At 42.0% G+C, this 12,173-nt stretch overlaps 1 protein-coding gene across 2 annotated transcripts in view; it reads right to left on the bottom strand.

The window, feature by feature from the left end:
- LOC115102601 (MORN repeat-containing protein 1) overlaps positions 1-12,173 on the bottom strand; it is an 81,373-nt gene that overhangs the window by 45,716 nt on the left and 23,484 nt on the right. For both annotated transcript variants that reach the window (XM_029622712.2, XM_029622711.2), the window contains exon 11: positions 9,462-9,533. In XM_029622712.2, coding sequence (XP_029478572.1) covers positions 9,462-9,533 — 72 coding nt within the window. The remainder of the gene's footprint in view (positions 1-9,461; positions 9,534-12,173) is intronic.

The raw sequence follows: 12,173 nt of genomic DNA, 5'->3' as shown, positions 1-12,173 counted from the left end.
CGATAACTACGAGACAGCCTGTAGGGAAGAGTTCAGAGACCTGGCCGTGTGGTGCCAGGACAACAACCTCTCACTCAACGTGATCAAGACCAAGGAGATGATTGCGGACTACAGGAAAAGGATAACCGAGCACGCCCCCATTTTCGTTGACGGGGCTGTAGTGGTGCAGGAGTAGAGCTTCAAGTTCCTTGACGTTCACATCAACAACAAACTAGAATGGTCCAAGCACACCAAGACAGTAATGAAGAGGGCACGACAAAGCCTATTCCCCCTCAGGAGAGATTTGGCATGGGTCCTCAGATCCTCAAAAGGTTTTACAGCGGCACCATTGGCAACTACTCTGCAAGGCACTACATAGGGTAGTGTGTACGGCCCAGTACATCACTGGGGCCAAGCTTCCTGACATCCAGGACATCAATACCAGGCGGTGTCAGAGGAAGGCCCTAAAAATGGCCAAAGACTCCAGCCACCCTAGTCAGACCGTTCTCTCTGCTACCGTACGGCAAGCGGTACCAGAGCGCCAAGTCTAGGTCCAAGAGGCGTCTTAACAGCTTCTACCCCAAGCCATAAGACCCCCCCCCCCCCTTCTTTTACGCAGCTGCTACTCTGTTATTATCTATGCATAGTCACTTTAATAACTCTACATACATGTACAAATTACCTCAATTACATCGGCTAACCGGTGCCCCCGCACCTTGACTCTGTACCGGTACCCCCTGTATATAGCCTCACTATTGTTATTTTACTGCTGCTGTTTAATTATTTGTTACTTTTATTTGTATTTTTTTAACTGCATTGTTGGTTAGGGGCTTGTAAGAAAGCATTTCTCTGTAAGGTCTACTACACCTGTTGTATTCGGCACATGTGGCTAATACAATTTGATGTCTCAAGTTGAGGGAGTGTGCATTTGGCATCCTGACTGCAGGAATGCCCACCAGAGCTGTTGCCAGATAATTACATGTTTATTTCTCTACCATAAGCCACCTCCAACGTTGTTTTAGAGAATTTGGCAGTACGTCCAAACGGCCTCACAACACATGTAACCACGCCAGCCCAGGACCTCACCTGTGGGATCGTCTGAGATCAGTCACAAAACTGTGGATTTGCACAACTGAACAATTTCTGCACAAACTGTCAGAAACAGTCTCAGGGAAGCTAATTTGAGTGCTTGTTGTCCTCACCCGGGTCTTGACCTGACTGGCGTCGTAACCAACCTCCGTGGGCAAATGCTAACCTTCAATGGCCCCCGAAACGCTGAGGAAGTGTGCTCTTCACGGATGAATCCAGGTTTCAACAGTACTGGGCAGATGGCATCAGGTGGGCAAGCAGTTTGCTGAAGTCAACATTGTGAACAGAGTGCCCCATGGTAGTGGTGAGGTTATGGTATGGGCAGTCAAAAGCTACAGACAACAAACACAATTGCACTTTATTGATAGCGATTTGAATGCACAGAGATACCATGATGAGATCCTGAGGCCCATTGTCGTGCCATTCATCCACCACCATCACCTCATGTTTCAGCATGATAATTAACGGTCCCATGTCGCAAGGATCTGTACACAATTCCTGGAAGCTGAAAATGTCTCAGTTCTTCCATGGCCTGCATACTCAGACATGTCACCTCCCTTGAGCATGTTTTGGACGCTCTGAATGGATGAGTACAACAGCGTGTTCCAGTTCCCACCAATATCCAGCAACTTCGCACAGCCATTGCAGAGGAGTGGGACAACATTCCACAGGCCACAATCATCAACCTGATCAAGTCTATCCGAAGGAGCAGGTGCGAGGGGCTGCCATAATAGTCTTCAGCGCCCAGGGAATGGTGAGTTAACTGTCTTGTTCAGGGGCAGAACAGATTTTTACCTTGTCAGCTCGGAGATTCAATCTAGCAACCTTTCGGTTACTGGCCCAACGCTCTAAACACTAGGCTACCTGCCACCCAGTCATGTGAAATCTATCGATTATCCAAAAAATATTTCAAATTGACTGATTTCCTTTGAACTGTAACTCAGTAAAATCTTTGAAATTGTTGCATGTTGCATTTATATTTTTGTTCAGTGTACAAAGCAAACATTGGTGTCAAAGTTCTACCGCTTGCTCTGTAATACAGTATGAGTATTTTAATTTCAATAAAATATATATATTTTTTTACATTGATTAAAACATTTTAAAAAGAAAATGAATATTGATTTTGCTAATTGTTCTAGATTGTTGAACATATTCTATGGGTATATCAAAGTTTCAGAGTGGGATCTCTGCTAGTTTTAAAGTTATGGCCCATTTTATACAGAGAAATTGGAATAGAAGGCAATGTAACCAATCACAGCCCTTCTTTTACTCGCATTATTGCACATCCTGCAAATTACCAGCATAGGGTGTCCATTTTGAATCCATTTTCACATTCACTCTGTTGTAATGCTTAAATTGGATCATAATGTCAATCATAAAACGTGTTTTTTCAATATTCATGTTAATATTTTACAATATTCATAAATTAATGTAAAGCAAAATGTTACTGAAATCAAAATACTACTCATATTACAGAGCAAGTGGTAAAGCTTCATTTGACACCAATTGCTGCTTTGTAGCACCTACAGATGAAATATTATGGAGTCTTAAAGGAGGCCAAGGTAAGGCCAAAATGTCAGAAGTATGCCAACTTTGATACATTATTTCTCAATTATGCTTTTAGATATAAATGTCATGAAAATCCCCCAAATTCTGTCTTTTTTTTGTCCTGGTTTCATATGGAATCCCTCTAAACCACAATAACGACTGTTCGTCTTAAGCCACGGCCAGGTAAAAGCCATTACGGTAGAGTAGTGTTGCTTCTTTAACATTACTTACCAGGTTCAACATCTATCAATGAAGGTTTAAAAAGGATGAAGAATTTGGAGGGACATTTAAATGCATGTCTGTTTTCTGTTCCAGTCGACCGGGCACCCTTTAAGATATACATCATTTTCAAGGTATGATCCCTAAACGAACGCCATGATTAAATCATCAGAGAGAGGGTGAAAGAGAGAGGAATAGATGGATGGATGGAGGAGGTAGAGGCTCACCTCTACAAGCACCCCACCTCTGGAGACCAACTGAAATTACCTTGATTTATCAGGTCTGAATCACGTCTGCACCCCACTCTCATAAATTCAAGGCCAAAGCTTCCAGATAGTTTTGATGATCAATAAAACATAATTGGATTTTTCACACATATTTGACCAGAAGTATTATAAAACCAGATGGAAAACTGTAAATTCTGTGTTTTAATGACCGTCAATGGCACCTTCGGTAAATAAATCTCTCTGAAATGGCTATGGGCCTTTTATGTGTGATGTACTGTACTGATAAAATGTTATAATCGTTTCAAATTGACACCTCCAATGTCTCTGGGTCTTTTCTATGGAGAGAGAAACATTCTCTCCTTGACACAGAAATAAATAAGCAGATGAAATACAGAACACCCCTTACAAAAGGATCTCCATTTATGACATTAACCATTTACACTCCACATTAAATCCCATTCAGATTTCAATAAAAGTGTTATGCAGTGTTGTACGCCATTAATAAAAAATGTATCCCAATCTTTAACAAGAGAAAACATACTCCTGAGCATCGTAAAATAAGTGGAGAGAGAGAACACTCCATTAAATCAATTATGTCTGCTGCCAGAGTCTAGGCGAGGGATAATTACTTAGGGAGGGCGATCAGAGACTAACCTAATGATGATGCCCTTTCTTATACTCCTAGACTTGATGAAGCTGCAGCTCCTATGGGAGTGGCCTGATGGTGAAAACACAGCAACCATATACAGAGATGGAGAGGAAGAGAGGGGCGGTAAAAAGAGAGAGGGGAGAGAGAAAGAGAGTGGTAGAGAAAGAGGGGAGAGAGAGAGTGAGAGAAGGGAGAGAGAATGAAAGAGGGACAGTGAAAGAGGTATGAGGGAGAGAGATGGGGCAGGTGGCAGCGGGGGGAGGATTAGCCGTAGGGGTCAGTTGCTTTCTCACCTAGCTTAACTGCTGCGAAATGAGCCGAGGCCGTCAGGAAATTAACGAGGCGAGATGGAAGCAGCCTCGCCGGCGCTCTGACCTTCTTCTCTCTTTTGACACACACACGCGCACACACACACACAACCGTGCGTATAAACAAACACACGTCCTCGCAATTCATCTTGGTCTCTTGCACTGCCTCTCTCTCCCTCTCACTCCCATTTCTATGTCCTGATACTTTATCCAAGTTAATACAATTTAAGCTCTGTTTTAGTAGTCATGAATGTACTCAGTTGTGCTGCTTCTGTAAACTCTTAATTACTCCCTCTTTCTCCTACTTCTCTGCCCTTCATCTCTCCTTTTCATCTCATTTACTTACTCCTTTCTCTCCTTCTCAGTTACTCCATTACTTACTTCATCCTCTCTCCCTCCCTCTTTCTCTCTCGCAGCATGGAGAGCAGTGAATTATCATCCCCTGTGCATTTCCACTTAACTGAGAGGGCTTCCTTTGAACTTTGCGGGCGAAGCCCTGCGCAGTCCACTGTTGTTCAGTGCAAATGAATGGGAGATGCGCTTGGGAAGCAAGAGAGAGAGAGAGAGATAAAGTAAAAGAGCTGCTCGTGCTGTCCGAAGAGAGCCTCGATGGATTTTCACTATCAGTGGCACTTTGAACAGAGATAAGCGCAAGTTCTCGACTCGAAGAAAAGATCAGGCTCGATCAAATAGCATTGATCCTCAGACCTTGGACAACAGAGAACAAACAACTGTAAATCGGTCAAAAAACAAGGGCCGCAAAAGAGCCCCTGAAGAGGAAAATAAAATACACTAATATTGTGTACTTTCACTTAATTCCAAGAGAACATCTTAATGCTGTCAATAGACTTAACTAGAGGACTAAGCGACCATAGGGAGGAACATTGTTCAGACTAAAAATTAGATTAAGGTCATTGGTGGTGAGGTTGAGAAAGGACTCTCCTCAGAATTCTGCTGTCTATCAAAATGTACCCATATAATTGGATAGAGGGCACCATTTACATTTACATTTAAGTCATTTAGCAGCCTCGAATTTCCCAGTGGCAACGACGGCTATGGCCGCCAATGACCCCTTGTGTGGTTGTAATGTCCCCAAAAACAATCCATGCCTTGCGGAAAAAGTGGCCATCGTGCCCTTGGGCTGAATATAATAATTATAATTCCCTTCTCCCGACTGCCAATCGCAGTGCTCCAAAGCACCTATCACTCAGGTGGCTCACTCAGATATCTCAATTCTGATAAGCCAATACAGTCACATGATCGGTTCCTTTCCACAGGCCTAGCAGCTCCGAAGTAGGCTACAAGTGAAGACGGAAAAATCGGGGATGCAACGGCACACGTCCTTATTCAATTCCAAGGTGCATAGTGAAGATGTTAGAAGAACTGTCCACATTTACTTTTTGTCAGCCAACAAGATGAGTAAAAAACAGCAAAAGCACAAACCTACTGTATGTCAATCTACTTTCCTCCATAGTGCAAAAGTACCTATTCTATTGGTCAGCTTGTCATTCTGTGAGAGAAATAAATAACAGACTCAACTGGGACAGTTGTGGGATGATAGATCCCAAATGAATACAACTGTACATAAAATACAACTTTTAAAAGCAAATTAGGCTGCTGCTACAGATCAGAACGATAAACTATTAGGCTTTCTTCACATTATGAACGCAGCAATGTGCGCACGGCAGTTGTCTATAAGGCAAATGTTCCAAAATTAAATGATTGAAAAGCACACTGCAAATGCAAGCGTTTCATATGACAGACGAAAATATCCTTTAGAAATGTAGAAAGAGGTAAGATCTAAAGATGGGTTGTTAATATGACTCGGATTGTGTCTTTGGCTGCTGGACAACAAAAGACAGTAGAGAACATGACCGCAATTCTGGGTTCAATGGCATATGAGGAATTGTTTTTCAAATAATCCTCTTACCATTCCTATGGTCGGAACACAGAAAAATGACAAACAAAGTACAGTTGGTAAAACATTACGTCTAATGGTTTCAAGATGTTGACCGTCTCCGCTCAGATTGCAAGATGACTGAGGTTGCAGTGCGTAACAGGCCTAGAGTATTTCAACAGAAGCCTTTAGATGTTAATATTAATAATGATCCTATATTATATTTCTCAAACTTGACAAGCGTTTAGCATATACAGTATACATGTCATTAAAAGTCTCATTAAAGTTTGGCTACATTTTCAAGCGCCTCCCTCATGTCGGCATCGGTCTGGACATGACAAGCTGTAGCTGTATTTTTGTATGTTTATATAGATTCTTAGCTAGTGTTTTTTGATTTTCAAATCAATTTAATTGGATATTTCGGTTAATGGCTGGCCTAGCAGATGGCCTTGATGCTGGCCTAGCAGATGGAAGATATAGGGTACCATTTGAAGGCAAAATGGCCTTGCTCCTAAAATCCTGAAATTCTAGGTCGGAAGGGCACACTTGCCACAGAAGCCTCTTTTGGTGCTCCCCATGTTAATATAGGCTTTCACCATTTAAAAACGTTTAGTTCCCTATTTCAAAATCAAATCCAATCCAATCCAATCAAATATTATGTCACATGCGCCAAATACAACAGGTGTTAGACCTTACAGTGAAATGCTTACTTACAAACCCTTAGACAACAACGCAGTTAAGAAAAATAAGTGTTAAAGTATTTACTAAAATAAACTGATGTCAAAAAAAGTCAAAATAAATATAGAAAAATAACAAATAATTAATGAGCAACAATAAAATAACAGTAGCGAGACTATATACAGGGGGGTACCGGTACAGATTCAATGTGAGGGGGCACAGTTTAGTTGAGGTAAAATATACATTTTGCTAGAGGTAAAGTGACTATGCATAGATAAAAAACAGCAAATAGCAGCAGCGTAAAAATGTGTGTGTGTGGGGGGGGGGTGCTCTTGATGGTGCAGCAGTAGAACCTTTTGAGGATATGAGGACCCATGCCAAATCTTTTCAGTCTTCTGAGAGGGAATAGGCGTTGTCGTGCCTTCTTCACGACTGTCTTAGTGTGTTTGGACCATGATAGTTTGTTGGTGATGTGGACACCAAGGAACTTGAAGATCTCAACCTGCTCCACTACAGCCTTGTCGATGAGAATGGGGGCGTGCTCAGCCCTCCTTTTTCTGTAGTCCACGATCATCTCCTTTGTCTTACTTACGTGGAGGGAGAGGCTGTTATCCTGGCACCACACTGCCAGGTCTCTGACCTCCTCCCTACAGGCTGTCTCATTGTTGTTGGTGATCAGGCCTACCACTGTTGTGTCGTCTGAAAACCTAATGATGGTGTTGGAGTTGTACCTGGCCGTGCAGTCATGAGTGAACAGGGATTACAGAAGGGGACAGAGCACTCACACCCGAGGGGCCCCCGTGTTGAGGATCAGCGTGGCGGATGTGTTGCTACCTACCCTCACCACCTGGCGGGGGACGTCAGGATGTCCAGGATCCAGTTGCAGAGGGAGGTGCTTAGTCCCAGGGTCCTTAGCTTAGCAATGAGCTTTGACTTCACTATGATGTTGAACGCTGAGCTGTAGTCAATGAACAGCATTCTCACGTAGATGTTCGTTTTGTCCAGGTGGGAAAGGGCAGTGTGGAGTGCAATAGAGATTGCGTCATCTGTAGATCTGTTGGGCGGTATGCAAATTAGGGTGGGTCTAGGATTCCTGGGATAAACTGTGTTGATGTGAGCCATGACCAGCCTTTCAAAGCACTTCATGGCTACAGACGGGAGAGCCTTGGGTCGGTAGTCATTTAGGCAGTTTACCTTGGGGTTCTTGGGCACAGGGACTATAGTGGTCTGCTTGAAAAATGTTGGTGTTACAGGGACAGATTGAAAATATCAGTGAAGACACGTCCTGGTAATCCGTCTGGCACTGCAGCCTTGTGAATGTTGACCTGTTTAAAGGTCTTACACACATCGGCTACGGAGAGCGGGATCACACAATCGTCCGGAACAGCTAGTGCTCTCATGCATGCTTCAGTGTTGCTTGCCTCGAAGTGAGCATAGAAGTCATTTAGCTTATCTTGTAGGCTTGTGTCACTGGGCAGATCGTGGACGTGCTTCCCTTTGTAGTCCATAATAGTTTGCAAGCCATGCCACATCCGACAAGCGTCGAATGCACTTATTGACAAAACCAAATCAAATGTTATTGGTCACATACACATGGTTAGCAGATGTTAATGCGAGTTTAGCAAAATGTTTGTGCTTCTAGCCAGTGACTGATGTTGTGTACTCCTCAATACCATCGGAAGAATCCCGGGAACATATTCCAGTCTGTGGTCTACAGCTTTTCATGAGATACTCTTCCTCAGGCGAGCAAATCCTTGAGACTTCCTTAATATTAGATTTCGTGCACCAGCTGTTATTTACAAATAGACAGACCGCCAGCCCTTGTCTTACCGGAGGCAGCTGTCCTATCTTCCCGATGCACGAAAAACCCAAGCAGCTGTATGTTATCCATGTCGTCATTTAGCCACGACTCGGTGAAACACAAGATATTAGTTTTTAAATGTCCCGTTGGTAGGTTAGTTTTGATCGGAGCTCATCCATTTTATTATCCAATGATTGCACTTTGGCCGTGACACCTTCGGTTGTCCCGCTTCGCATGCAGTTCTCGGCTCTCATCTGAGATGGAGTATGTGAAATCTGACACCTCATAGAGAGCGACAAGTTACATTTTCGGGCCTATCCAGACAAAGGATCAAACTCCCCTTGCTGTGAACCTCGCAGCTCCGCTAACAATATGTGTTATTAACCCGGAGACTCTAGCGATTGCAGCAAATGCAGTATCAACTGGATTTTTCTCAACAAGAAAAAATACAAAATCATTTTGTAGAATTTTAACAAGACCACTTTCAACGAGTCAGCAGGCATTTGAATGGCGTCTGTGCTTCGCTCAGAGGACGCTGGGCAGAAATACTCTGTCATCAGTTATATGAAATGGTGCCAATTTTGTACTCTCACTAAGTATGATCATATTTATTTTACAGTTATAAGAAAGGTGAAATGTTTTAAGTAGTTTATAATTTGATTGTTACTATATTTAGAAAGCATTTCAAATCGGTTCAAGTCCTATTCCCATATAATTTTTCATATTTGTACTGTGTACTTGAGCTTGTGTCCGTAAATGTGACTACATCTCAGCAATTTATAACTATGTTTTACCAGAAAAGGTGAGATTTTAATCTTTCAGACAGTATAAGCATTACTACGTATTGTTTATGTCCCTCTCGGTAAATAATTACTTTTGGGTACCTCTATTTAGGTGTAAATCTACATTTTGACAATTACATTTAAAAGGTTTTAAGGTAGTGAACTTGATGGACCCTCTTGCCAACTCTAGCCTATAACTTATATGGCAATCCAGATCTCCAAACTATTTTCATGAATCTTGAAGAAGTTAAAGACGCAGATGTGTTAACGAGAGGCATAATTACCTGAGAAGAACTCGGTGATGGTGGTCGATTCCCCTTCTCCTGACTGATTCTGCTCCCCACGCACTTCCTTTCCTGAGCAGAGGAAGCACACTCAACTCTATCATGGTCCTGACATACAATATAATACACTACTGGATATATCGTTAAGGCTCTGGTATATATAATATAATGCATCATGTCCAGATAGTATATAGTCATTATCTGCCAAATTCAGAAGAACACAGAATCAGAACTCTGCAGGCCATAGAGTGACAGTGTCTCAGTTTGGTCAGGGAAATGGAATGCGTAGGGCCGGCTATAATATCATGGATACTATTAATGGATTTTGAATACACTTCCCTCACAAAACAAAACACCACCAAGCAGGACAGTGTAGGGAAGAACAATGGCAGACTGAAGACAGCGGAACAGAATGCCTCAAGATAAAAACGTAATATTCAATATCTGTAAATCCGACTAAATATTAGCACTTCACTCCACGTACTCGTGGGCAATAAGCTGCAATCTGGATAACAACACAAAATGTATAAGTGTAGAGACCGTCTTGCTAAAGACGATGAATGATAAGTTGGGCATACTTGAACTAGTCGGTAAAGATATACAGGAGTTAAAGTCGAGCCTCGAGATGAGTGACGAAAATTCTACGACAATAGAGAAAGAAACAAAATATCTTAACGCTACAGTCCATACTATTGACACGGATGTTAAAGAACATGTTTCTGAGAGAAGCCTTACTTGAAATACAGACTAGATCTATAAGAGAAGATATGCTACTAACAGTATTAAAGAGAATGAGGACCCAGAGAGAGTAACAAATCCCAGGCAATACTGTCAACAAAATCAAAAGTGTACATCTTTTCGGACAGAGAAACGAGCACCCGATTGTTGCCAAATTTGCATTTTTTAAGGATAAAAATAATGGTTAAAAACCTGGGCAAAAGACTCGCTGGCACGAAGATAGGCATGAATGATCAGTTCCCGAAGGAAATTGCAGAACGGCGCAAAGTTCTGTCCCCACTCTTCAAAGCGAATAGACTAAAAGGGAAACGTGCAGCTCTCGCAGTAGATAAACTGTACATTGATAACCAGCTGTTCTGAGATACTCCATGGCTATTCGAAATAATACCAAGTTCCCATAGAGGAGTAGAATAATGGAACACCCAATACTATTCACGGTAGGAATTGTAAAAAAAAAAATATATTTTTTTTAACTAAAAATAATAAAATACATAAATTGATGAAGAAATAAACTACAAATACAATATACCATTCAAAATAGGGAATGTTGTAAAATAATTTCGAGTATTTATAAACAGATTAAAGATAGCATTAGAAGAATATTATTATTTCAATAATGATCCAATCTTCAAATATAAAATACTGGAACACAAAAGTACTCAAAGCCCAAAATGAAGTAGGAATCAACATAGTAGAGATAAAAACACACCAAACAGAGGACATAGACGGCACAATGTGCGGGTGTATATGTGGGGGAGTGTGGTTGTAATGGAAGATGGTGTGTGTTTTTGTGATTGGAAAAGGAAAATGGTTGCAAATGCCAGTGTCTGCGAACAAGAGTTGTGAGAGTTTTACATTCTGTGCAGATATGGGATACACATTTAAAAATAAATTACAAAGTCTATTTATTTATTGTCCTATCATGATGGAACGGTGAACCCTGTACCCTAGACCCCCATCTGAGCGACCCACACACTAAGGAGAAATCCTTATCTGTTTTATAGGCTTACTGCAAGTAGCCTACACGCAGCCAAGACAGAAAGTTAAACGTGGTCAGAGACTCACTAAAGCAGCATCCTCAACAGTCTGAGCCTGCCTGGCAGTGTTGGTCCAACAAAGCCAAAGCCCCCGGGAGGGTAAGCATAATATACAAGGATTTCTCAAAGCTGCTAATAAGAACCTTGACGACCTTGTACCTAGCTGGTGGGAATTCCGCTGGAAACCCCCACCCAGGTAGTGGCAATGCTGGCAACACTAAGCTGCAGTAACCCATGGGGAGGGGGTCACACTCAGACAATCAGAGAGGGGGGGGAAATGATTGTGGCCCTGGCGGCACAAAATAATCAAAAGGTCTGACTACTCAGAGACACTTGGGAAAATGGTAACAACGGGGGACCAGCATGTGTTTGTGTTTCAGGGGTGTATCTGAGCTCCATCGGCTAGGACTTGACATTGGTTAAGCAAATCTCCCCATTCTTGCTCAATTTTGCATGCCTTCTCAAACGGCTACAATTGTATATGCATTCACACATCAAGTCTTCTGTTGAGTTGGGCTCGGGGATGGAACAACTGTTGAACATCTGAGCTTGTGGTTGTTTGTGGAGGAAGGGTGTGTATGTATCCCACATCTGTTGCTAAGGGGTAATGATGTCAAGGACAGTATAGGATGAATCACAATAATTGTTTCCCAAAATAATCCATGCTTGCCAAAAAATATATATTTTTGTAATGCCGGTCCTGGTTATAGATAACAATCCTTCGTATGAAGTTCCTACATATTAGTGTTTGTTAATTGAGGAAATAAATTAAGCTATGGATGATTTTTTTACATATATATTTTTTGTAATAACAGTATACAATACAACGGAGGTGAGTGTTTTGGAAATACTTTTGGCAGTTCATCTGCTTCTGTTCTGTGGGTGGCACTGTGTGCTCTTTTTAAAGGACGGGTCCCAATCTCTCAAAGGCCATAGG

Source organism: Oncorhynchus nerka, linkage group LG20, assembly GCF_034236695.1.
Source record: "Oncorhynchus nerka isolate Pitt River linkage group LG20, Oner_Uvic_2.0, whole genome shotgun sequence".
Classification (NCBI taxonomy): Eukaryota; Metazoa; Chordata; class Actinopteri; order Salmoniformes; family Salmonidae; genus Oncorhynchus; species Oncorhynchus nerka.
Note: the sequence above shows the minus strand (reverse complement) of the source record. Positions and strands in the feature narration are given on the sequence as shown.